At 39.7% G+C, this 27,551-nt stretch overlaps 1 protein-coding gene across 3 annotated transcripts in view; it reads left to right on the top strand.

The window, feature by feature from the left end:
- Positions 1–27,551, top strand: part of Dock10 (dedicator of cytokinesis 10) — a 245,931-nt gene that overhangs the window by 130,430 nt on the left and 87,950 nt on the right. For all 3 annotated transcript variants that reach the window (XM_027397356.2, XM_027397359.2, XM_027397357.2), the window contains exons 5-14: positions 7,007–7,079; positions 7,341–7,463; positions 7,701–7,835; positions 16,010–16,193; positions 17,980–18,065; positions 18,363–18,446; positions 18,563–18,718; positions 25,464–25,685; positions 25,837–25,959; positions 27,464–27,546. In XM_027397356.2, coding sequence (XP_027253157.1) covers positions 7,007–7,079; positions 7,341–7,463; positions 7,701–7,835; positions 16,010–16,193; positions 17,980–18,065; positions 18,363–18,446; positions 18,563–18,718; positions 25,464–25,685; positions 25,837–25,959; positions 27,464–27,546 — 1,269 coding nt within the window. The remainder of the gene's footprint in view (positions 1–7,006; positions 7,080–7,340; positions 7,464–7,700; positions 7,836–16,009; positions 16,194–17,979; positions 18,066–18,362; positions 18,447–18,562; positions 18,719–25,463; positions 25,686–25,836; positions 25,960–27,463; positions 27,547–27,551) is intronic.

Below are 27,551 nucleotides of genomic sequence, written 5' to 3'. Positions count from 1 at the left end.
GAGAAAAACAAAAGCTCAATGCCTAAATTGCCCCTGACACTTTGGACAATAAAGCCTTAAGAAAGGTCACTCAGTTCACTTCTCCTCAAGCATCACTCTGGAGACTCATCTTCTCACCTAAACTACAGTATTTATTTATTGTTTACCCTACTGAAATAAAAGCCTTCAAAGAGCAGGGAAATTCCTTGCTGAATCCCCTTCAGGATAATACTATGGAAAAATTTATTTTAATGTACAACGTTCCCAAATGGGGATAAAGTTGCTGAAAATAGAAAAATAAAATAAAATAAACTGCTTTGAATTAGTACCTCTCAACTCATTGGTTCATCAAATAAACATCATACAAAGATACAAACACTTCAGGAAACAAACAAGACTATCAATAGTTCAGTGTCTACTTATACTCTCCTCAAGTGATGCACACTGGGTCAAGTTTGGTTTATTGTTTGTTTGTTCTTGTTTTGTCCATGCCACAAAATTCAGCTCTGCTTTGAAATATTTTCTGTCCCCAGGAAAATCTTTCAAAACTAGGATACTTACTTGCAAGTAAGTGCTGTCTCACTTCCTGAAGGCAGACTCTGAAAGGGGAATTTTTGAATGGCTCTTAGAAAGTAACACTGGAACTGTATCTTAAACACAGCTACCAGTGCTGTGATCTCAGGAAAAGGGGTTCTGGGAGTGGGGTAGGGAGGGCGGAGGACAAAGGCAAAGGCCCTGAGACCAAAGTTGATATGATCATGTGAGCAGAATGAGAGGCTGGGAGGCTAGAGGGTGAGGGCTGGAAGAGGAGCATAGCACAAAGAATCCAAGGACCTTGTAAAGACTAGAGGGGAGATTGGATTTTATTCTCACTGTGAGAGAAGTCTTGAGGAATGTCCACAAGGGTATAATGTCTTTTAGAAATCACTTGGCCTACATTTGCGGGAGTGACATAAAAGAGAAAGGAGAGGAGGAAGGTTTTTTTTTTTTTTTCTTTAGATGTTGTCTTACTGTGAAGAACAAGCCACTGCTTCTCCAAAACAGGAAGTCTTTTTTTCAAAGAAAGCCCTGTGCTTTAACTCCTACATATTTCTAAGCATTTTGTAAAACTCGGGACTCCTTAATGATAATCTCTTGTAATTTCTTCTTGGGAAAGTCCTGTCACACTCTGGGGTGTCTTAAGTAATGATGACATTCAGGATGTCTGGGTGTTAGTCACACACTTCCTGTAGGTGCAAGTGAAAATCAAATTGTTTTCTACCATCTGTGCTCCCTCTTTCTAAGAACAGCTCTGAGGATCAGTCATAACTTGGAAGCTATATCCATGCTTGAAAAACCAGGTGTTAAAAGACAGGACTAAGGCAGCCACATTCAGCTCCCATTATTTTTGCATGTTGTCTGTTCAGTGCTTATGGATGTTTGTGTGTGTGCTAGTTCACCTGAAGCTAGTGTTGGGAGTTTACCTTACTCATAGCAAGATCTCTCAGTTGATCCGGAGTTTGTCAATGTGGCTAGTCTCCCCAGCCATCTTGTTCTTAGGATCTCCCCAATGTCTGTGTTGTGAGGTGGGCTACTATGCCCACCCAGCCTTTCCAAGGATTCTGGGGATCCAAATTTCAATATTTATGCTTGTGTAACAATTGTTCTGCTTGGTGAATGATCTCCCGTGACCCTTCCCCTTTGAGTAAAAAATTTTCTACTCTCTCAGATACATGGAGCACTTCAAGTAACTTGAACTACCAAATACTATTTGTTGTTATAGTCATGATGTCATAAAGGAAGTTAATGCAGTATTTCAGACTCACAGAGTTCTCCCTCTATTGAAGGATACAGAAAGCATGTCTCCCAAGGAGAGATTCTGGGTGTGGTTCCTGAGTTAGGTTTTTCTGTGTGTAGACACATCTCCAAAGTGGTAAGATAATGTGACTGAAAGGTTGTTGAGAATTTTATTCACATTACCTAATGATGTGGAAGCAGATATTAAGGACAGGAGAGTTTGGCAGGAAGTCAAAAATTTTAACTTATTTTCATTATATTCACATAAAATACATTCTATCATAAAAATAAGTTCTAGAGTAGAATCCCTTAACATATGCCCCAGAATAATGAATACTTTAACACTGCATAGTAGAATTATTTTTTAATGATTTTTACAAAGCTAACAACTGCCCCCTAAAGACTATTCGTATTTAGGTCAGTAGTGGAAACATTAATTTACTTAGGCCTTGTGAGGCTGTTAAAAGTAAATCATGTTCATACCTCCTGAATTAGAAGAACTCTCCTATGTCTGCTACCAATTTAAGCTGATCATTTCTTTTTACAAGTTGCTAAGACTGCAAAATAAAATTATAAAAGATGAAATTATGGGAAAAGTTTTTTAAAAAGTAAAACATATACTTTGAATTTGATGGCATGCTAATTTTAACTCTTAAGAACGTGCATGTTTTCAAGTGTGTATTCAAAAAATCAAACTAGAGATATCCCTTATTTTTACTAGAATGGGAATCATCAGCCTTCCCAGAGTCAACATTGAACTTGGAGTTCCTGGGAAATTCAAATGGCATAAAAATGTATGCTGATACTGACTTCATTAGAACATTGATAAAATATAGAGATTCACAGCATAAAACAAAACCAAAAAGTTCTACCACAGTTGATCTGAGAAAGAATATTTCCCAAGAGCATATTTTTTTTTTTGGCTGAAGATCAAATCAAGTTTGACTAGCTCACCTGGGCTAACCAAGGACAAAAATGATATCTTTTTTAAAAAGGAAACTGAGCAGGGTAGTATATACTAAAAACTCAAAAAGTGAAGACACAAGATTTAAGATCTCAAAATCATTTTTGTCAATATAGGGTGTTCAAGGCCAGCTCAGCCTACTATAAGCCTGTCTCAAAAATAAAGGAAAAACAACTTAAATAGTTAAACAAATATTTGCTCATTGTTGATGGTATGTTAGGATATGTCAGGTGTGGTACACACATTTTCTCATGTTAACCATATAGAATGGAAGCTGTTGTTGCATTTTACATGGGAAATATGAGTACTAAGTTCACAAATAATAACTGAGGGAGCACTCAAGTATTGCCATGATCCTTCTTAGGGCAATAAGAGGAAGTGAAAAATAAGATTCCCTGCAAATAATTACTCACACTGGGTTCAAACTTAAGATATGAAGTCCCTGGCCAGTCTTTTATCTTGAGATTTCAAAGGTCCTTAGGGACTGCCCAATGCTCCTTCAAGTTAAATTTTTGAAGGAAATAGTGATACAATCTTTTTCTTTCTTTTTTTATTAATTAAATTGTTTCATTTATTTTACATCCCGACTACAGTTCCCATCCCTCCTCTCCTCCTATTCCCTCCCCCTGCCTCCTCTCTGCCACCATGCCCCCATCCACTCCTCCTATCTTTCTGTTCAGAAAGGAGTAGGCCTCCCATGGGTGTCAACAAAGCATGGCATATCAAATTGAGGTAGGACTAAGCTCCTCCCTTGGTATTAAAGCTGGGTGAGGCAACCCAGTATGGGGAACAGATTCCCAAGTGTTAGGGACAGGACCTTATCTCACTGCTAGGAGTCCCACAAATAGACCAAGCTACACAACTGTCACACATATATAGCAGGCCTAGGACAGTCCCTTGCAGGGTCCCTAACTGTCGGTCCAGAGTCTGTGAGCTCCTGTGAGCCTAGGTTAGTTGTTTCTGTGGGTACCCTTGTGATAAACTTGACCCTCCTGGCTTATAGGGTCCATTTAGCAGAATAATAGTAATAGGTTCTCCTCTAAGATCTATAACCTATGTAGCTACAAGTTATTAGCCTTACCAATGGTGTCCAGTACAGGCTTCATCATTAGGAACAGCCCCTGGTTCAATCATAGAAGTGGTTGAATATGCCCACAACAGTCACATCACTGTTGCACCAATGGACATGCCTTGTAAGCTCGTCCAGACTGTTTCCCTTGTTCTTGGTACCTCCAGAACTTGATGGTAAAGCCTTACTGCTGAAGATCCCACATATTAGAGTCATAAAACATGGAGAAACAAGTTTATTCTGACATGGAAGCTTCATCCTCGCTTACTAGCATTCTTAACACTGGAAGGTGCTATGTATGCTACCAGAAGAGAAAAGCAATCATCAGCCTTGCCAAGCTGTGAACCCTGTGACTTATAGTAATGACGGGTCTGGCAATGAATGGCCACTGGTACATAATGCAAGAGCATTATGGGATTAACCAAACACTTTCTGGTTAGACTTAAGGTTCATTTACTTTACTGTAATAGGAGACAACATTGTATTTTCCTATCATGTGCAAAATGAAGTTTTGAAATATAGAGGCATTATGGAATAGTCAAATCTAAGTGATTAAGAAATGGATCACTTCACATCATCATCATGTTTGTGGTGATAGCTCTTACTAGAACTCCTTCTACAGTTTACAAAAATGTGTGTGTGATCAGTCAGCATGGAAGTTTCATCCACTTTCCCTTTACTGCCATAGCATCAATTTCAAAACCCCATAATGCACATATTTCAGACAAAACATTTCAAACAATTGCTCTGAAACTTGCCATTTGAAATTGCCCCTGAAACTCAGATGACATGTCACCTCTCATGAGAGGCAGAGAGGAAAATACCGTTTTTGAAGGTTTTATTTTGTCAATGAGTATAAATGTAAAAAGAGTTGTTTCTTGTTCAAGGAGTATCATATGCTATTACAGAGAAAAGGAATGGGGTAGGAAGAACTTGCCAGTGGTCCTAAGGTAATACTGTAAAGACTACTTGCTATGCCTTACCAAAGAGGTGAACATGACCAAAAGGAGGAGAACAAGTTAACATCCTTGTGACAATTAGCATAGATGAGTTGGGATTTCTTTGAGGTTCTGCAAAGACAAAAATTTTTAAATGGCTATATTCTTCCTAATATGTCTTCTGTGATGATTTGAAGTCATCTTTGCTGATAAAATTATCTCAAGCTACATCCCCCAGCCCCATCTCTCATGTGTGTTTTTATAAGTGACCCTTGGGCTCTTCATTTTTATCACTGTAAAACAGTGAGATTAGACAAGTCTGGAGCCCCGTATTGTGGGAGAAAGTCTGATCATATGCACATTCGATTAGACAAAAAACAATATCCCATACATATTTAAGCTTGAGTACAAAACTTCTGTCTGTCTTTTTAAACATCTTCTAACATGTCAATAAGCTGTGGATGGGGAATGTCACATTATATGTTACTGTTTTCAATGTGAAATAACTTGGGTACATGTAACAATATAACTCATACATATCTATTAACAGTTATGTTTTGAATACCTAGTATGTGCCAGACTTGAAGAGGAGATAACCTCCCCCGTGTGTGTGTGTGTGTGTGTGTGTGTGTGTGAGTGTGTGTGTGTGTGTGATTCACCAGCAGGCGCATTCTTCTCTGTATATGAGTGTGTAGACTACGTGTGAGGTCAACATCAATTGTATTACTCTATCTCCCTCAGAGAATCTGGATCTCACCATTTCAGCTACAGTGGCTGGCAGTAAACTCCTAGGAATTTCCTATCTCCACCCCACCCCACCCCTTCCCTTCCAGTACTGGGATTCCATTCACTCAGGACACTTCTGGCCTTGACATCATTGTGGGGAATTGGAACTCAGGTCCTCATGCTTGCATAGCAAACACTTTCCCCACTGGACCATCTCTTGGCCCAAGGGGATAGCCTTGAAATAACACTTTCTACAGCTCTCCTTTCCACATTTAACTGTTGAGAAAGACAATTGCCACTTGCAAGTACTTATCAGCAGGTCTTGAGATTTTACCAAGGTCACAACACAGAAGATTCCACAATGCATACTGAACTGTGAATCTCAAGTCCTGTGTTCATCACAGTAGCTATCAGGACCCAAAGAAGGAAAATGTTCAGGGGCAGGCAAAGGCGATGGATGTAAAACATGTTCTAGTTTTTGACAATCTGTTAAGAAATGGACACTGCTTACCAATGAAGGGGATTTTCTTCTGTGCTGGGAAGTGGGCACTGGGGTGTCCTTTAGAGGGAGGAAGTGGCACTGGGGTGTCCTTTACAGGCAAGATGGAAGAGCACTTTACATCCATTAGGGAGCATAGCTCGAGAATGCAGAGAAGGAACTTAAGTGTAAGAAGCCTTTAGTCTTCTCCTTTAGTCCTCTCCGTTTCTCTCAGGAGCACTGTTAGCTCAGGAACGGGTTTGTGATGGGAACCAACAGATTCTCCTCTAGTCTTCTTTTCTCACAGTCAGATTCAGATTCTACAGTATGTGTCATCTTACAACATCTGAAATGTCTGCATAAAGGGGCAAAGGGCTGGCTTTCGAAGAAAGCCTAAACTTTGAATGGAGAGTGTGGCTTCTTCTGGTCATTCGTCATGACACAAACTTGTGCCAAGGGAGACTTACTTCAGAGATAAAGCCAGGTGTGTCGGCTGGCTTCTCTGGGGTGACCAATCATGCCACAGCTCAAACTGCAGTGATGCCAAAGGGTGCATGCCCCATGTACAGACACAGTTGCTCCATTTGAGACAACCTGAGGGCCAAAACACAGGCTGTCTCTCAGGAATCAAGTCATTCCATGCCTGAGGCTACTTAGGCAACCATTCTGTAGCTTTGGCCATGTCACATACAGGTGACCCAGAAAAGCTAACAAAGGTGTCTTTGCTTAATATTCTACTTCAGAATGCAGAAGACAGAACTCTCTGTCCATCCTCCTTGCTCTCCTTCACTACAAGAAGATATGTAAAAATTCATGTCAATAAATTTGTGACTCCACAATTTAAAAATATGTATTTAGTAGAGATAAGATACCATGATGTAAGGGGATTTAACTTCCTGGAGAAAAAGAACCTCCGGATTTTTAAGGTTGCAAAGCATAAAAAAGTTGGAACAATGTTAGTGGAGTCATTGTGATCTTGGGAACAGCAAATAAATAAATAAATAAATAAATAAATAAATAAATAAATGACATCAAATGACAAACTGGACTTTTTTTCTTCTTTTTTGAAATATCAGAGCAGAACACAAGCCAGAGAAACTTCCTTCACACTCTTTTGAGGTTGACCATGAAGATGCTGATAAGGATGAAGTAAGTGGTTGTTTTGTGTGACAGGTTTAAAACCTGAGGGCAATTAGTTCCACTCTGCGATGGCTTCTTTGTTTTTCATGAGCAGGAGGGGCTGATTGTGTTGGGGGCTTTTAGGCAAAATAAATCATGTTTGTTTTGACACTGAACATGTTATTGCAGATGAATCAAGGAGGAAAAGGAGTCCTGTTTTTAAGTGCCGCCGTGTCTAAGATCCGAGCTCCACGAGGGTGGCTGCAAAGCTAATGATGGCTTTCATTGCAGGATACCACATCCCACTCATCTTCCAAGGGTGGCGGGGGAGCTGGAGGTTCTGGTGTGTTCAAGTCTGGCTGGCTTTACAAGGGGAATTTTAACAGCACTGTGAACAACACTGTCACTGTTCGGGTAAGGACACATCAAAACTCATCCCTGCTCTGTCCCCTTTCTTCCCATCCCTTCTTGGGTCACAGCATGGAGAGAGGAGCCATTGGCATGACGTCTATGCTTTCTATAATATTTTATTTATACACAAGTCAGGCTCTGCTCTAGAGCGGTGCCCTGTTGAAGACCTTTGAAGACTTGTCACTCCCATGAGTAGCTGAATAATGAAATTCAAACTCTCTCCTTCTATCTTTTATTTAGTCATTCAAAAAGCGCTACTTCCAGCTGACTCAGCTGCCAGACAACTCCTACATTATGAACTTTTACAAAGATGAAAAGATATCCAAAGAACCCAAAGGCTGCATCTTTTTGGATTCCTGCACAGGTGTGGTACAGGTGAGTGCAATCCCTCTTCCCCATGGTGGCTTTATTTTTGTTGCATGGTGCATGCAACAAGTACTTAGAATATATCTGTATAAGTCAAGAACGTTCTAGACTCTGGGAACTCATTGAAAAACACACAGTCTATACTTCCACAAAATCTGCTTCCAATAGGAAAAAAATCAGGAAATAAGCAAAAAGACAAGGAAACAGTGGAATCAGTTGAGAATTTTTCAATAAAAAACAACCAAAAAAAGAGAGGTAAATAGACAGAAGAAATGTGTGTCATGATACCGAAAAGGAATATTGGTATTTGAAGAGGTGTTTTGGAAAGAGACAAAAAGAATTTAAAGGAGATAAACAGAAGGGAGACTAAAATATCTCTGGGATAAAGACTGGATGGGACTAGTGAGCAGTAAGTCCTGAAGAATAAGCAAGTCTTAGCTGTTTATTTCAAGGAAAAGAAGAAAGCAACCCTTGTCCAGTCTACAGCCTAGAAAACCACTGAATTAATGAAATTCGTGGGAGAGACACATCAGCCACATGGCTTAAAATGTATACTTCACAAATTCTCTTCTCTTTTAACTGGGTAATAAAGTCAATGTATACACTCAGCACTTTTCTTTGAAGTGGAGATTTTCCGTTAAAACGAGCTCCTTGGATTGCCAAGAGTTTACAGACAGGGCTGTTCTGGAAGTTCTTGATCTTCAAATTATTGTATTTAGTATTGCACTTATTGTGAGCCATTATATCAAGTGGAAGGAGAATAATCCCATGGATATCTCCCAGTCCATGGACATTGGATGTTCTTTAATTTCTTTTCTTCACTCATACAACTCCATCTGCATTGCTTTTTACTTCAAAGTTGAAACAGTAAGTACTGTAGCAGTTGCCCCTCAAATTTCACAGTACAATTCTGGATGCTAGAGATACAGCCTCTGCAATAAGCACACCCCAGACACTCCCAGAGCTTATGATGTCACAGCTGAGTCTACATCCTGAACTACTATGCATAGATCTATACATGCAAAATAGAGTTGTCTGCAGTCTAAACTATTTTTGGACACTTCATCCGTTAAAATCTGGAACTCCTCCAGGAAGTAATAAGGCTGGACTTTAGGAATTAATTAAGTGTTGCTGAGTATCCTGCTAGAAGTGAAAGCTAACTGCATCTTAATGCAGATGCCAGCTTTCCATATGGAAAGGGCAATGAGGATCTTAATAGAGAGTGGGGGTGGCTGTCTGTTGTTGATCACTCAGCAGATTCTTTAGCCTTAAAGTCTGTAGCAAATCTTTTACAATACTTTGGAGATCAATGATTACATTTTATAATTACACTGAACTGAAACTGTAAAATTTTTTTCTATTTTGTTATCTCTGGTGAGTCATTCTGAAAAGTCCTGTCATAGTCTTTTTTATATATTAAATTTACAGGGTTATAGTCTTTATATTCAGTGCTGTTGTACCAGATAGGCACTTACCTTCAGCATCTCTAACATAGATTCTGTTCCAGTCTCTTTTACAACATTGTCTTGGGAAGAACCTGACAGGGCCAGCAGATGATTAGGGCTCCTTCTGGTCAGCACTCAGATCTTAGTTTTGCTGTTGACCTCCTGAGCCTACTGAATTAGTCACTCAACCTCTTACCTTAGGTTTCTCATCCACAAAACTGAAGTAAACATGCAGGCTTTGGAAGGATCTGGATGATACTGCGTTCCCACTCACTTCCCTGATTGCCCCATTATAGTTCACATTCAATTGTAGAAAAATAGCCTAGTAAATTGTGATTTGCCTTCCTCAAACTGACCCCTAAATATGTCAATTAATGCATATCATTATTCACCGACTCACTCATTCATCCAGTACCTTATTGAGTGCCTATCTTATGCTTGGAACTGTGTCGAAGCATGGGAAACTCACTTCCCTGTTAAAGTCAGAGACAGACATCAGACCACTGTGTTCACTGTGACATCAGAGGGACATGTTCACTGTGACACCAAGCCATGCTCACTGTGACATCAGAACATGATCACTGTGACATCAGAGCATGTTCACTGTGACATCAGAGCAAGACTCACTGTTACTCAGCACCCCTAGAGGGCAGGTGGAGGTGTGAATGGTAGCACTTGTGAGGTTCTACAGAGTCAGAAGAGTGATAACTCTCTTAGCTCCAAACATCTCAAAACTGATAGTCACATTTGAGATCTTCTTCTGAGGTGTCAGAACAGAGGATAGACAGAGTATCTGGATCTTTAGGATTCCTCAAGATAGATTTTTATATATGTGTCCTTTTTTATTGTTATCGGTTTTTCAAGACAGTGTTTCTCTGTGTAGCCCTTGCTGTCCTGGAACTTGCTCTGTAGACCAGGCTGACCTTGAACTCACAGAGATCCACCTGCCTCTGCTTCCCAAGTGCTGGGATTAAAGGTGTGTCACCACCACCTGGCTATCTATGTGTCTTTTTTAAAGAGTTTATTGATTCTTTAAATATCCCTGAACTTATCAAGACCTTTCCCAATATCCTTTTCCTTTGTCAAAGCAGGGGCATCCAGTTAACCGAGATCAGTCTCTTTTGGGGGAACATGTACATCGGGGACACTAGTCCCAGTTCTTACATCACGGCTCTTTCTGACTTACACATTTTTATACCTGGCAAGGAGATTGCAAGAGAAATTATGTGAATTTTAACTATCAGTCTAGTAAGATCCCAAGCACATTTTGTGCCTGAAGATGAATCACACATGCACAAAAGCACAGAACAAATGAATAACCAGGATGAGTCAGATCTGTTTTGTCAAGGATCCTTGCCAGTTTTTCTTGAATTAAAAAAAAAAGAACAAAGTCTTTGTCTCAGTAAGTGCTACCTAACTTCTGGGATTCTTTGGGAGTTCAAGTTTATAAGAAAATCTTTTAGTGAACACAGCATTTTAGTTTGCCTCATTTGGAATCAGCCTATATCATTATTTTTCCCCAATAATAATTATGGGAATTGTGAGATACACAGGAAAAGGGTGACCTTAAGGAGAGGAAATATCAATTCTTTTTCAGAAGCATTTACTGACATTTGCCAGGTTCTCAAGTCTTGGTAACAAACAAACAAACAAACAACAACAAAAACTAACAATGCTTCTTTTTTTTTCTTTTTCATTTTCTTTTCTTAAAAACTATCAACAAACAGCATTAGATCAGTATTATAGACCAGTCTGGAACAGATCCTACCACTTTTGCTGATGCAGGTTTATCCTGGGACTAGAGAATATTTTTGTCTGGGTTACTCAATCTTGGTCCTTCAGGTTTTTTTCAGTCAGTCAGTCATTTGTTTATCCAGCTACCCATGTATTCATCCCTGCATTTCAGGGTTTACCACTATGAAAGAAAATAAATGGCCCAAGAATCCCATTTATCTGAGGTCTCATCTCAACAATGCTGATGGCTGGAAACTTATCAGAAAGGCTCAAGTTGGTGGTAGGGTGGCACCTGCCAGCACATGGATATGGAACTTAAAAAATGACCTCATGTGTTCATCTAAAGGCTAGTGTTAGAATATTTTCTGTAAGTTAAGACAACCCTTTGCATGAGTGAGCTGGGCTGAGTATGAGATGCAGGGGTACCTTAAACAGTAGAAAAATGGGGTATACATGCCCATCGAAAGCAGTCACATGGGATGAGTATAATTCTGGAAGGAAATTGATCTAGAGGCCATATATTGCCCACACACTTCCCAATAACAAATTCTGGCTCTGAATATTTTTGTTTCCCATTATAGTAACAATCAGAAAGGTACTTACAACCTTATCAATTTAATATGGTTAGTATTTGAGATAGTTGATGGAAAATACATTACTATTTTCCTGTTTACCAAAATAAAACCAGGAGAGATAATGCGGCTTTCCCAAGTCATAGAATTAACAAGTGGAAAAATTAGATACAAGGTAGAGGACTATCCAAGATTACAGAAAGATGTCTATGGGGATACTGTGCTTACAACACATAAAATGAGTATACCCACCTATATTCACCATTCCATATAAGCCATGTGGTCAGAGAAACTCACAGTGCTATGCACATGTGTGGTTTAAAGCATCGAGATTTAGATTCCTCTCGGCAAGTATATACAAGAAAGTGTGCACAGTTCATTGGAAAAACCAGATAGAGAAAGAGGTGTGCTTTCTGTCTTGAAAGAGTTTCCAGCCTATGGGGAGAACACACAGAAAAAGAAGTGGAATATGATAAGACATTAAGTCTTCACAATGTATGCAGTGATGAAATTACATTTATCACTGCACAATGCCTCATCATAATAGCAATTGATATATTATTTCACAGTATATTCTATTCACACATATTTCTGCCTATTTGTTTACTGACGCCAAATTAGAAGGTAAATTTAGGTGTCTGGGGAGATAACTCAGTATATGATTGTTGAAAAAAAATGAGGTCTTGAGTTAAGATTCCCAGAAACTCATGGAAAAGTCTGATGAAGCTGCATGAATCTGTAATCCTGAGTCTACAAGGCAGAAATAGACAAATCCTTGAAGCTCATTGACCAGCCATCCTAACTGCATGGGGAATGTCCAAATTCAATTAGAGACCCTAACTCAAAAAATAAAGTGAAGAACAATGGAAGACACCGACATTAACCTTTGGCCTCTACACACAAGCATATAAGTACACATGCACTCTCAAACACAAACATGTACATAACACACACATAGAAGGAAAGAAAGAAGGAAGGAAGGAAGGAAGGAAGGAAGGAAGGAAGGAAGGAAGGGAAGGAGGGAGGAAAAGTAGAGTGCAAGTTCAATGAGAAAAGGCACTTAGCCTGAATATTTGCTAATGCTGTGTAATTAACACAAAGACAGTATTTGATAACTTTCTGTTTCCTGAGTTAACAGAATCAAGATGAGATGGATGGGAGCCACCAGCATCATGAGCCTGGGTGGGATGTCATGTGTTTCATCATTCTCTTTTGCTTCCTATAAAATTCTATAAACAATTCTAGTAGCAGGACAGGCATAATGGAGCCTGTTAAGGGTTTGGCCAATCTCCCTCTTTAACACTGAGTCTCCATTGACATGTGTACATTCTTTACTGTCTAAATAACTGGATCGTTTCCAGGTGAGGAGAATAATGTGCTGCAGGCTGTCTGTCACCATCCATCAAGCATGTTACATAGCCATAGAACATGCTGCATTCCCTGTCATTCATGAAGCCATGTCCTCTTGACTGGGCAAAGCCTTGTGTCAACTACGGAGGACACTGATTCAAAGGAGGGAAATTGAGAGAGTATAAAAATTGTCATTACCTCTTGCTTGCTATTTCAATGTCAACAATTGCATTTAGGATTACTCAAGTGCCTTATTGATTTCCCATGTTTGTTTTTCTTTTTAGTCTGCTCTGTGTGTGGTTATCTTTGGCAATACAGATAGTGAGATCAAAAAGTACTCCCAGCATAGGCATTGCCACCTGCCTCCCCAGAAACTGCAGATAGCTGTCTCAAAGAAACACGAGCACAATGCCCATTTCACTTAGAAAAATCCTGTTCTTCAAAACAAAAGCTTGTTACTCTTTGCTTAAAATTTATTTTTAATAATGCTTTTGAATTATTAAAACATTGGCACCCATATTCAACTCACCTGAAGTACAGAATGCAATTTAGAAAATCAAGTCTTACTTCTAAAACTGGATCTCAAAGCAAACTGCCGGCAGACCCACCTTTAATTCTGACCCAGAACAATCATGTGATGTAGTTTTACTGCTAGTCTATGGCATTTCCAGCCTCGGGTTAGTCAATAGATTCCACAGTATTGAATTTCGAAACAACACTAAGATTTGTTTGCGTTGCGCTATATTCAGATCTTGACAGCATCCAAGCAGAGGTTATATCCCACACTCTGGACATCCCTAGTTTTTTCCTGGGTATCCAGCTGTATTTCTCTTGTCATGTCAAGCAATCAGAATCTTAATAAAGAAACCTTCTTCCCAACCCCACCCCATTGTCTTTGCCTGTAAGAGCCTCTGTTTCCTGAGAGTCTCAGGCAGTGTTAGAAACCACAGTTTACCAGAAGGGCACCATGGGGTGGATGGAGGGAGTCTTCCCACCCCTCCCAAGTAGAGCATCTAGGGCTTTGCATTCTTAAGCTCCCTAGATGTTCATTTTGCATACTAAGTTTGAGGCTGCTGCCTTTCTGCTTGTGTTCCCGTCTTGTTTGAATTGCTTTCAAAATGCAAATCTTAGCAATTACTTTGTTTTGTCCAAATAATTCTATTTTGTGTCCTTACAGAATGTAGCATCTCTTTTCAAAACATCTATTCACAGTTCAAGTATGCTTATTTTCCAATTTAATATTTCTAGGGCTAGGTGTTTAACATTTATCTCCCCCATTCTGCAAGCCCATTGACCAAGTAGAGCTTTGCCCACTACAACATGCTAACATAGCAGACCCCTCCCTTGTGACAGTAAACCATCACTGCACTAAATGACAAAAGTAAAATGTTAAGCTTCTGCACATGGGACTTGCAAAATGTTGGAGAAGCAGACCTGTGAGTCATTACAAAACAAACAACCCTAGGCCATGATACAGAAGAAGCAATAAGCTCCTTGGAAGGCTTGACAAGAGACCATTTGGTCATGCTTAGAACCACAGTAAGCCCTATTGCTAGTTCTCCCTTCTTCTTCATGACCTGGAATTTACATAATCTCAAGGCTTATGTGTTGCCTCCCTGTGTAATCTCTTGTAGTTAGAAAAGGTGTGACTCCCTGTATCATGAATGCCTTTTAAGTATGTGATGTGACAGTGGTCACCCAGACCAGCTCAGTAGGTAACAGCAGGATCACAGGTAAGGAATGTAGCAGAAACCTTTCCCAAGCCTTTTTGTTGTGTTTAGAATCCTATTCTATTACTCAGGTTTCCATTTTGAATTTACATTTCTCCTCTGTGGTTGGAATATGAAATTCACAGCTGGTCTTGTGTGTTCTCCCCTTCTCCTTACCCCTTCTTTATACAGATTTCAAGCTATATGCCACCTTCTGGGGGAAGGACTTCCTTGACTGCCCAATATAAAGAATCCATTTAGCACATCAGCCCATATCTTAACTCTATTGACCACAAAATGTTCTATTTTTCCACTGTTTGTTTGACCATCCTTCAATCGCATATTCATTCACAATTTCCCCACTAAAATACCAGTTTGAAGAGTTAGATTACTTAATTTCCTTTGTAAATTATGACTGCTTTGACCCTGTGTGAAATGTTATAAGATCTAGGATTCATCAAAACCATCCAAACACTCACAAAAGTAAGGTTAAAGGATATTTATATTTGTCAAGGCAGATTAAAAAACAAAGAATGAAGTTATGTGCTTCCAAATTATTTTACATACTCCAGAAGCCAAGGAACTTTGTCTCCATGTCTAGGCAGGGAAATTTAATAATATTTCCAGTGGAGATTTGAAGAAGGAATGCAAATCATGTCAGCACTTGAGAAGCAAGTGACTACTCACTGTGTCTGGAGAATATCTAGGTGGGACTCATTTCTGCATGAATGGTGTTACAGGAGCAATTCAGGGAACTATGGCAAGACCACCTTAGCTGGTCACCAAATACAGTGTAGAGATGTGAAATTAAAGAAGAATGTGGCGGTGGGTTTGGGTGTCATTGTGTATGGACAATATTTGGATCCAGTAGACTATGAGCGTTTATTAAAGTGATAGCTAGTGTGTTAACTACGCTAAAAGATCAAGGAAGATTCGCAGAAAGAAGTGTTCCCTGGGTACTAAGACAACATGCATGCATCTCGTTAGTATTGTGGCAGGTGATGTCTCTAAAGCATGATGGGGTCAGAAAAGTTACTAATTAATATGTCAAAGATTGAATTTAGGTGACAAAATAAAAATGGGGCCTCAAAGCCGTTATCTGAAGAAGGTTGTAATATAGTCACATGTAGGCCTGAAGATGAACGTTCCCAATCAAATGCCATCCAATCAGCTAAAAGAGGCACAAAACACTTTTAGTACGAACCGTTCTGAAAAATAAACCTAAATGACTGGGCTCATCTAAAGCTCTGTCATGTTTTGTAAGGTTTTCTTTTGGTTGCCCACCTGGATGGAAAGACTTTGGAATCCCAAGACCACATAAACGACTCTCTGCCTCATGGTTTATTGTTTTGTTCTTTCTTTTTATATCACAGAATAACAGGCTGAGGAAATATGCCTTTGAGTTGAAAATGAACGACCTGACCTATTTTGTGCTGGCAGCTGAAACCGAGTCTGATATGGATGAGTGGATCCACACACTCAACCGCATCCTGCAGATCAGTCCTGAGGGACCACTCCAGGGAAGGAAGAGCACAGAGCTTGCCGAGCTGGGGCTGGGTAAGAGCTCAGGAAATTATCTCCGTACTCTGGCCAAGTGTGATCTGCATGCTTAGTTCACTGTGGCTCTTAGTAGCTGTCTTTCAGGCTGGGCTTGTCCATCCTTGAGCTATATGCTCTAAGACATTCACCCCAGATCTTTACTTTTACCAAATCATTACAGTTGCCATACATACGTAATTGTGAGTTGACTGGAAGGGACTTGAGGCTATAACCCAACAGACAGTGTTGGAACTCATGACCCAATAACACCAAAATTACATACACTTCTGATGGGAAGATCTTACAGAAGGTGCATTTTGGATTTGGGCTTTCCATTACATTTGATAAGTACAACATATTGTCTGCCAGAGCAAACTGTTATTTCCTCTTAGTTACAAGGCATCTTTTTTGTTCATGCTATTTTGACATTCTTGAACTCAGCTAATATATAAAATTTCCAACATCATGTGTCTGGGTGTTTTCATAGGACCAAAAGAAGAAAGCTGGAAGATGAGTTCAGTCACTAAAGTACTTCCCATACAACCATGATGCTCTGAGTTCAGATATCAGCACCCATGTAAACAGCTGGGTGCAGCAGTGTGCACCTATAAACCCGGTGCTAGGGAGGCAGAGACAGGGGCATCCCTGAAGCTCACTGCACAACCTGTCTTTCCATATCAGTAAGCTCTGAGTTCAGTGAGAGACCCTGTCTCATAAAATAAGGTGGGTAGCACCAACAGGTAGTTCTAGTCACAGATGACCCTGGTTAAACTAAATAGGTCACAAAACCTCATGAATCTGAGGAATGGACTGGTAATGGTGGTGTGATAGCAATTGGATATAAGATAAGAGGGGGTGAGGATAATCAGAACACATTACATGCATGTCTGAAATTGGCAAATAAAAAACCAATCAATAAAAATATAAGACAGAAAGCACCTGAGGAAGACAACTATCATTGACCTCTGGCCTACACATATACACATGTGCAGGCACACACAAACATACACACACATATATACACTCACATCTTTTTCTTTTTGCAGCCTAGTTGCCTCATAACATTCTAATCATTATAAACAAAGAGTAGGAAGAAAGAAAATAGAAAAGGGTGAAAGTGTAACCATCAATTCTTAGCTATATAAATGGGAGGTTCTCTACCACTAACTCAGTGTTCGACAAAGAAAACCTTAAGACAATGGTGAATTAGAAACCAAAGCATAGCCATTATTAAGTTCTACTTGCATGAGTTACCTGTCCCCTAAAGTGAAAAAAAAAAAAAAGGAAGAAAACTTGCTGGTTTTCCCACAACCGCCATAGGCCATAGCAGGTGTTTTTATGGTCACTTATTTACTTACCAATTGTTAAATAGAGTATTCATGTTTTTGGTGTTCTGCAGAGGTTAAGTAACTGAAGCTAAAAGATGGGTTCTAAATGGATGCCCTGAGAATGAAAATTAGAAAAATGTTTACATATTTGAGAAAATTTTATTGTGTGTTACTTAAGGGAGCCAAGACAACGTATCTATCCTGTCAGCATCCTAAGGATCCAAAGTTCTCAGTGATACAGGAGGATAGCATGGCATGATAGCAAGGATCTTAGAATAGTAAAATGATTGTCAGGAAGTTTCACTTCTAACCCCTGATTGCTCAGCTCATCAATCTGGGGTACTGTGGACAGCACAAAAGGAAAACTTGGGTTCATCAGTATCCCTCTGAGCTCTTGAATCTAACCCAATATTTCTGTAGATGAAGAAAACTGTGACTTGTATTATTAAATAAACTGTTTTGTTTGTCTTTTCAAGATCCATTGGATAATTCTGTGACTTGTGAATGTACGCTGGAGGAAACAGATTCTTCAGAGAACAGCCTACATCCCGACTTTGCAAAAGTAATGAAGTTGATGTTGTATTTACACACATTTTTTTTTCTTTCATGGAAAAAATGCTGATGCTTTCCTTTAAGATTTAGACTAAGAAACCAATCTAGAATTTTTCATCAATCTATGTGTTTTACTTAACATGGCACAACCTTTGAAAATAAGAATATGTTTTTATAAGATTTGCCCAGTGCTGGTGGATGACTTAACAGTAATATAACTAATGGGCTGTTTCTTGGCCTTTGTGGTTGTGTCTGGGGCTACATGGGGAAGTTCAGATGACAGGAACTAACATGGGTCTCTCCACAGTACCTCACAGAAACTGAAGAAACTGTCAAAACAACAAGAAACATGGACAGGCTGAATCTGTTCTCACTGGACCCAGATATAGATGTAAGTCGGGATTCCGAGCAAAGAGGAACTTGACCCATATAACTGTTGATTTTCATTTAAAAGGTCCTTTTTCATAATGAGGGTTGGCTAACTAAGACTTTCAAAAACTGTTTTAGACCCTGAAGCTTCAAAAGAGGGACATTTTTGAAAACGAGTTTGTGGTCAAACCGTTTGAAGAGAAAGCTGCCAAGAGAATCATGGTCATCTGCAGAGCGCTCAATTTCAGTCTTCAGGGAAGTGTTACAGAGAATGAAAATGATCCTGTGACCAATGTAAGTTCCTCTCATTCTGTCATATAACCAGTCAGCTTACATTGTTCCATCCTTTCCCAACCTTTCTACCCCTGCTAATCCCAGGATTTAGCCTCTAGTGTACAGGGAGTCTATTTGCTAGCACTTCTCATATTGCAAAGGCACACAAGCTCTGAGGAAGAGTTCTTCATATACTGCTATAAAAATTTCCCCTTATCTTAGATATTTAAGAAGCAACAAAGAGACAGTATTCTGGAATTCTTTGTATAAAATCAGCATAGTGGTTTCCTCCAGTATTCTTTGTATCTGTTTGGTGACAGTGAAAATGAAATTATTTAATGTGCTGAGGGTAGGACTTGGGGCCTTACAAGTGTTAGGCAAGTGCTCTTCCCATGAGCTACATCTCCAGCCTTTACTTTTAGCAGACAGGGTATTACTGAGTAGCTCAGACTAGCCTAGAACCCACAATCATCCTGGATCAACTTCTCCGGGTGCTTGGGATGCCTGCCTGGTGCACACCACCATGCCTGATTCAAGATGGCTTTTAAACTGACATTTATGTTTTGCTGTCACTTGGAGGGAAGCCAACTAACAAATCCACTCGAGGATTTCATCATATTCCTTCTTAGAATAAGATTAAATGATAAACCAATTAAAGAACTTAAGATAAACATTAGATAAAAGTGTGGGTGTTCCTCTCAATGGTAGGTATCAAAAGCACTTGGCTGCATTTGCAAATACCTAATATACAGAACATCAAACCCACACAGAATTTCTTTTCCTACTAAGGAAACTCTTGAGAATCTCCTATTAGTAAGAACAGAATAGTGAAAAACTTTAGACTGATGGTAAATGCGTAAGAAAAGAAAATTCAATGTGGAACTGCAGAAAAGAAAATAAATCATCACCCCACCATTGGTACAGTTCTCAGTCAATGTTTTGGGGTGTTTTCTTTCATTCTCTTTCAATTCAGTCTTTTCTGACTCCTATGCAGTCCCAACTGCCGCATTCCACCCCGGAAAAGAAATTTTATTTTCATGTTCTTGATATACAAGTCATATGTACTTTAGAAGGCAGGAGTGGTGTTGTTCGTTTGCTTAGCCCTACACAGGCCCACACCTGCCTCCATCATGAGTGAAACCCGCATGATGAGTTGGGCCCAGTTGGTCTCAGAAGAGTGTTCTAGAAGACATTCCTCCTAACCTTTTGTCCTTGATTCTTCTGTCCTCTTCAAGCCTCCTATCTGCTACTGTAGTAACAGGATAGATCCATACTTTGTACATCCTATTTGGTGAGGAGAATCTATTGAGATGGATGACTTGAATCAGATTCCCTAGTTTCTCATCTTAAGAATTGTGCCATGTGATCAGGTATCTGACCTCGTCCTCCTGTATGTAAATGGTGCACAATAACAGCAACCTCTTCAAACAGGTAATCTATGGGAAGTTCTAGGTTCCTGGTACAATGTAGCATTCATTCAGCTCAAAGAGGTGACTATGAATGTAATTAGAAAGCTGAAGATCTAGCTTAGGCACTGACCTGGGAGGAATCCCCTAACAATTTCTGTGTGTATAGAGAAGGGGATCGGTAGAAAACATTCCAATGTAGCTGGCAAAGTCACCACGGAAAGACTAAGGGGGAATTGCTGTTGGAGGAGAGATAAACCAGAGAAATGTGGGGTAAAAGGCTGAGAAAGAACAAGCCCACTGTGTGGGATGGTCCAGACTGTGAAACATGATTAGAGGAGCCAATAGGTTATGGCAGCAGAGAGCTGCACTTTCCTGTAGAAAAAGGCATTAGAAGGGATCAGACCATGCTTTTGTGCCGACCACAAAACAAAACAAAGCGCCTAAAAATTTCATTCTTGTAATCATTTGGAAATTTAAGACAACTTGATCCAAATTGTAAAGCCACTTAGTCAGCACACTACCTAAAAATAAATGGACTTCACCATTTCATACATTGATCTACACTGAAAACATAAATATTTTAAATCTATGTTTTTCATCCACTATATTCTTAAGTGCAATTTAAAAATCTATTTTGAAAACCAAAAGTCAAAGAAAATGGGCTTATTTTTGGATGTGAGGGTGATGGGGCTGTGATGACTTCTGTTCTCTCTACCCCTCGCCATTGATCACCAGCATTGATTGGGATGATCAGGCTGACTAGGCAGATCGCTCTGGCATCCCCCACCACTCAATGTGTGTCTCTCCTGAAAGCTCCCGACTTGGTTAAAGGGGACAGCCTTCCATGGTAGAAGGACAGTGGGGACACACTAGTAGCTGTCCTTCTCTGGTGAACCTTCGAACACTCTCCCAGAAATAACGGGCTTTTCTTTCCAGTGCCAAAGGCATGTGATGCTTTCCATGTATGTAGATCATGTTCAGAAGCTATATGACTCTGTTTGTTCAATTCTCAGGGGAGTATCCTCTTTGAAACATTTCCAATTTTTAAAATTTCTTCCATTTCACTTCATGTGCATTGGCGTTTTGAATGCATGTGTGTAGGCGTACCCTGCATATCCTTTTAGAAACATTTTCTTCTTTATTTTCTTCATGTGCACTGTTGTTTGGTATGCGTGTGTGTAGGTGTACCTTGAGTCATCTGCAAAAGCAGCCAGTGCTCTTAAACAATGAGTTGTCCTCCAGCCTCCTGAGAGTGGCTTTTCCTTGTCCTTTCTTGTCTCTCAGGCCAAGGGGTTAAGTTGGTTTTGAGCTTCTGCATTGTTTTTAAATAATCTTACAGTAGATGCAAGTTGTTTAAAAAAATAAACTAGGAAATCACTTTTTAAAAAGTAATTTCATTGCACTTGTTAGTAATCACATCAAAAATCAATAAACAGCCGCACTTGGTGGCAGTTTATCATTGACTGGAATTGTTTGGGGAAAGCTCCGTGTGTTCATCCAGTGTCACTCCTCCACTAATGGCACTCTTGAGCCACATCGTCCTTAGCTTTGATAAGCATGTTTTGAAGATCAGTGCTCCACGTTCCGGGAGCTCTAACTGCTGCATTTCACACACGAGTATCTACAGACTCAATGAAAGACTTCTTCATGGCGAGGAAGCAGACTTTGACAGGGTGTCATTTTTCAGTCAATCCAATAAAGCACCAAATTCTAGCTGATGGTTCCACGGTACAAGATATTTCTTTGAGACCCCAGCCATCTGAGCTAATAAAGCTGTTTCATTGAAGCTGCATTTACATTTTCCTTTGCCTGAATGTCCAGAAGCAATTTGTCAGCCTAATCCTCAGGAGCCTACAACTTAATTTGTCAAACTCTGAGGAGGTTTTGTTAAAACCCATCCCATGAAGCCAGCCATTCAAAAAGTAAGGTTTGGCATTTTTGCTGTGAAGGTGGATTGGAAAAATACACGAATCTTGCAGGAGCTGTAATTTCTAATGGGGGTGATTTATTTCCATTCAGAAAATGGGAATGGAAGTCAAAATGCAATAATTCAGGAAAAAATAGTGATTTCTATTTCTTGACCTCCAAAAGCTTTTGTGTACCTGCATTAATCTCTTTTTATTTCTGCATTTTCAATGGTTAGCACAATACAACTACCACAAATGAAGTTTTTTCTAAACTAAATTAAATTACCAAAATTAAAAATTCTACTTGATAATTACATTTAAGTGTGTGTACATGTGTGTTCTACGTACATGTTTATGTGTGAATGCACACTCAGATGAGTCCATACATATGTGTGGAGGCCAGATGTCAATGCTGGGTGTAGTCTTTCCACCTTAATGTTTGAGCCAGGGTCTTTCACTACCTGTGAAGCTCATTGATTCAGCCTGACTGGCTGGCCAATGAGCTCCAGTGGCCTTCCTGACTCTGCCTACCCAGTACTGGGATAACAGATACATGCAGCCATCTTCAGATTTTTATGTGGGTAACAAGGATGTGAACTCAGGTCCTCACGATTGTTCAGCAAGCCCTTTACTGACTAGGCTGCCACTGCAGCCTCAAAAGAGCCTGTGTTGAACTTGATTTTAACTTGGAATTTCATCCCTCATATTCACAGGAATTGGTATCATCAAATGACTGAACAGGACTTCTGTAACAAGCTAACCACATGACAGATCTCAAAGGACAGAGGATAGTAGTGTCGCACCATGAGTCTGCACTGCAGTGCACTAACTGGGATGTGGCCCTTTGTATAACCTACTTGTTCACAGAGTATTGGCAGACAGCAGACTCCAATTAAAAACTAAGTAGCACAAACCAAAGTAAAATGTTATTTGTTGACAATCTTTTAGAACCCCTACTTAATTGCATGGCTACAAAATCACATGCATGGTCATTTTCTAGTATATTTAATTATCCATACATGTATCTATGTATATGAAACATGTGTATATAAATATGAAATGTATTTACATATACATTTTGCCTAATTTAACCCGTGCTATTTTATCTTCCTTTTTTTTTTTTTCATCTTGCTAAGGATGGAGTCCAGAGCTATGCACATACTAAGTAGGACTCCCACCATTGGCCTGCACCCCATCCTTTAATTTATGCATATTTTAACACTTTTCTGGTTAAACATTCTTTATATCTTGAATGTTTGTTTCCATGATATTTTGAAAGCATTTAAGAATTTTGAACCATATTTTGTTTTGTCTTTCTAGAGTTGTGGTATGAGGTTAATGGTACAGCATTTACATAGCATGTGTGAAACTATAGGTTTGACCCTCAATACTACAAAAGGAAAGGGAGGGAGGGAGGGAGGGAGAAGAAAAAAGAAAGGAAGGAAAGAAGGAAGGAAGGAAGGAAGGAAGGAAGGAAGGAAGGAAGGAAGGAAGGAAGGAAAAAAATAGATGTCTCTACATTTTCCACTCTCTTTTTATTTTGAATATTCTGTGTTTATTTTTAATTAGCTTACAAAGTAAGAGTTTCATATGTTGTTTTCATACGTACTTTATTTTGGTTCCTTCTCTCAGACACTCCCCCATCTTCATTCCCACACTTTCCTCATTGTGACTATTCACCCCCAGTAGTCCCCCTCCACTTCATTCCATTGTCGTCTCCAATTCTCTCATTCAAAGTGTCCCTTTTCCAGTCTCATCAACCCCTTCCTAGTTTCCAGGCTTGGCCCGATCTCTTTTATGATTGCTTTGTCCTCTTTCTGGAATCTGTACTGATTCTCTTCTCTGTTTGACAAAACACCACTACCAAGGAAACTTGTAAAAGAAAGCATTTAATTGGGCTTTTGTTTCAGAGGGTTAGAGTCTATGTCAGTGGAGCAAAGCCATGACAGCAGGAACCAAGAGAGCTCACATCTTGATTGTCAAGCAGGAGGCAGACGGTACACTGGGAACAGGTCCAGTCTTTTGAAAACACAAAACCTGTCCCCAAGCGGCACACCTCCTCCAACAATGCTATACCTTCTAATCCTTCCCAAGCAGTTCTACCAATGGGGGAGCAAGTATTCAAATATATAAACCCATGGGAACCATTCACATTTAAAACAACACATCTATGTTTTGTAACTTAAATAGGAGTTTAATTCACAAAGCTCCCAGGTCCAGACTTACAGCCCAGTTCTTTTGACTGACCTGGAAACCCAAAACTCATGGCCAACTGAGCAATCTTACAGAAGACTCTCTGCGTCTCATGAAGAATTCATCTTTGTGTCTCCATCACCTTGTCAGTGACCATTCTCATGAGCTTACATCTCTATGCTCAAAGACTTGGTAATACTGTTTGTCCTGCACTGTGTTTTGCTTTAATATATGCTATGCATTACTAAGCCTTAGCATTTTTCCAGTGCCTCTCTAATGCACGTGGACAGCTCCTGACTATTTTGCCCTGCTCTGATTCCACTCTACTGTGTTTCCCATGTCCTTCCCTTCCACTATGTCTTTGCCATTTGTCTTGTCCAGGAGCCCCTTGAACAAACTCTACTTAAATCCTTATTCTGGTAGGATTTCCTGAAGGAAGCGCTGGCAGGAGGATTACCCATTCAAAGCCAGCTTAGGCTCCTCATTTAGCCTGGTAGTGGTTGGTGCAGCCTTTAATCCCAGGATTTGGGAGGCAGAGGCAGGCAGATCTCTGAGTTCAAGACCAGCCTGGTCTACAAAGCAAGTTCAAGGACAGCCAGGGCTACACAGAAAGACCTTGCCTCAAAAAAAAAAAAAAGAAAAGAAAAGAAAGGGAGGAAGAGTGAGGAAGAAAGAAGAAAGAGAGGAAGAAAGAAATCTGAAAAGCAGTTGGACTTGTGAAGTGGTTCTCAGTATACTCTAGAAACTTCTACCATCCCATTTTTGTTTTCCAAGGATCTGGAGAGACTGAGGTAGCAAGTTATTTTCTTAGAGTATGGGGGAAACAACTAGAAGGCTGTTCAAACATAATATGCTGGTGATAAAACATGTGGAAAAGTGCCGGACGTTGGTGGCACACGCATTTAATCCCAGCACTTGGGAGACAGAGGCGGGCGGATCTCTGTGAGTTCGAGGCCAGCCTGGTCTCCAGAGCGAGTGCCAGGATAGGCTCCAAAGCTACACAAAGAAACCCTGTCTCGGAAAAAAAAATGTGGAAAAGCATACTTGGATGGCAGTCTAGGGTCAAGAAACAAATGAGAAGCATCCCTGAGCTTGGAGACCTCTGCTGCAGGGAGAGCTTCTGGGTACTTCCCAACAGAGCCAAGGACTTCCTTTCTGCCCATCTTTCTCCCATGTGCTGTGAGACGCGGTGGTGCAAGGCTGGCAGCCAGACAATTGTTTTATGCCAGAACCATCTGGTTTTTGTTTTCTCCACAGATCGAGCCTTTTTTTGTGAGTGTGGCACTTTATGACCTCAGAGACAGCAGGAAGATCTCTGCCGATTTCCATGTAGATCTGAATCACCCTGCTGTCCGGCAGATGCTCTCGGGAGCCCCACCAGCCTTGGAAAACGGCAACATTGACCCTGGCACACCAAGACAATCAGAGGAACCTCACATAAAGGGCCTTCCAGAGGAATGGTTAAAATTCCCAAAGCAGGTTGCATTTTTGTTTATTTGTGATGGGACAGAAAAGCCTTGTCCCTTAGATTGTTCCTTAACAATAGGTCATACAGGATGGGCAATGGTATTTTGTGAATGTCTTCAGGGTGCTTTCTATGGTAGTCATTTACCGATCTCTTTGGACATAGGCTATATTCTCTGTGAGTGATCCACACTCTGAAATTGTTTTGGTGGCCAAAGTTGAAAAAGTTTTAATGGGAAACATTGGGAGCAGTGCTGAACCTTACATAAAGAATCCAGACTCCAACAAGGTAAGGATTATTTTCTTATAAATAATTTCAGTCACTTTAAGGAAATAAAATCGCACCGCCTTCCTGGATTATAAGAGTTGATAAGTGTATGACTTTCAACATTCACCTAGCAGTATAGTTAGTATCTACCAAAACCATTTTAAATTATACATTTTTGGCTTATGTCCTTTTGACTCAACAGTCTCTGGTATCTATGACTCTGTTAGTAAGGTGGTTCGCAACCTTCTTAATGTGCAACCCCTTAATGTAGTTTCTCATGTTGTGGTGACCCCCAACCATAAGATTATCTTCATTGCTACTTCATAACTGTAACTTTGCTACTGTCATTAATCGTAATGTATACATGTGTGCCATATATATATATATATATATATATATATATATATATATATATATATCCCATGGTCTTAGGTGACCCCGGTGAAAGGATCATTCAAACCTCAAAGGGATCACACCCCACAGGCTGAAACCACTGTATTAAGTTGAAATAAATTGAAATTTGTATACCGCTTTAGCCCCAAAGATAGCAATATTTACAATAACAAAGTTAGGAGTCAAAAATCAAGGGAAGGCAAGCTGACAACAGACCCAATAGCAAAGACAAATGATTGTACATTAAATATAATAACAGTGAAGTGTAGGAAGATAGAGACAAGGAACAGTGTGGGTGACCTGAATAGAAAGACCAGTGGTGTTTTTTTTCTGCTTTCTTCATTCTAACACCTTGTTATTTCAAATAATCAAATTATGGATTACCTCTATTTACTAGAAGAGAAATGTTTTAAGTGTATATTTTCCATACAAAGGAAGGTAATAACTCAAAACCAATCAATCTGAGCATGTGCAACAATAGTTTAACTTTTGTATGAGAGTTTCTCATATCATGGTTCAGCAAACTATCTGTTCCGACCACATCTCACCTGTTACCGTAAGCTTTTGTAAATGAAATTTTATTGACACTCAATCACACTTTGCCTACAGGGTGTGATGCCCTGGGTTTTCTCCAGTACTGAAAATGAAAGTTTTTCTTGTACTTATCTGTGGGCTACCTCCCTGCTATAGCAATAGATCTGGGGAAGTGTGACATAGAAGGCAGGGGCCCTGCAGCCCTTCACAGAAAAAGTCTCTTTTTTAATTAAAAAGTATGATCTGATACCAATTATTAATATAAATTTGAGAACTTTCCATTCAAGATCTTACTTTCTCTTAACTGGAAGGAAGGGAGAAGGAAGGAAGGAGGAAGAGAAGCAGGGTGAGTGGATAATAGTTGGTATTTCAAGACTAGGCGATTTTCTACACTTCAAATTTTCAAATTAAAAAAAATCCTAGAGTTCTACAATAACTTGAACACAGAGTACCATATGTAAGCTGTGTGCCAGTCAGAAAACAATATATAGAATTTCAGTAGATAATAAAATGGAAAGAATAACTTATTATCTCACGTGTATGTTTTGTAATTGACTGTCCCTAAATAATATTTTATTTTATTTTATTTTTTCCTCAGTTTGCACAAAAAATACTAAAATCCAATAGGCAGTTCTGCAGCAAATTGGGAAAATACCGAATGCCATTTGCTTGGGCTGTGAGGTAAG

The sequence above is a fragment of the Cricetulus griseus genome, chromosome 2 (genome assembly GCF_003668045.3).
Source record: "Cricetulus griseus strain 17A/GY chromosome 2, alternate assembly CriGri-PICRH-1.0, whole genome shotgun sequence".
Taxonomy (NCBI): domain Eukaryota; kingdom Metazoa; phylum Chordata; class Mammalia; order Rodentia; family Cricetidae; genus Cricetulus; species Cricetulus griseus.
This window is presented reverse-complemented; position numbering and strand designations above follow the sequence as displayed.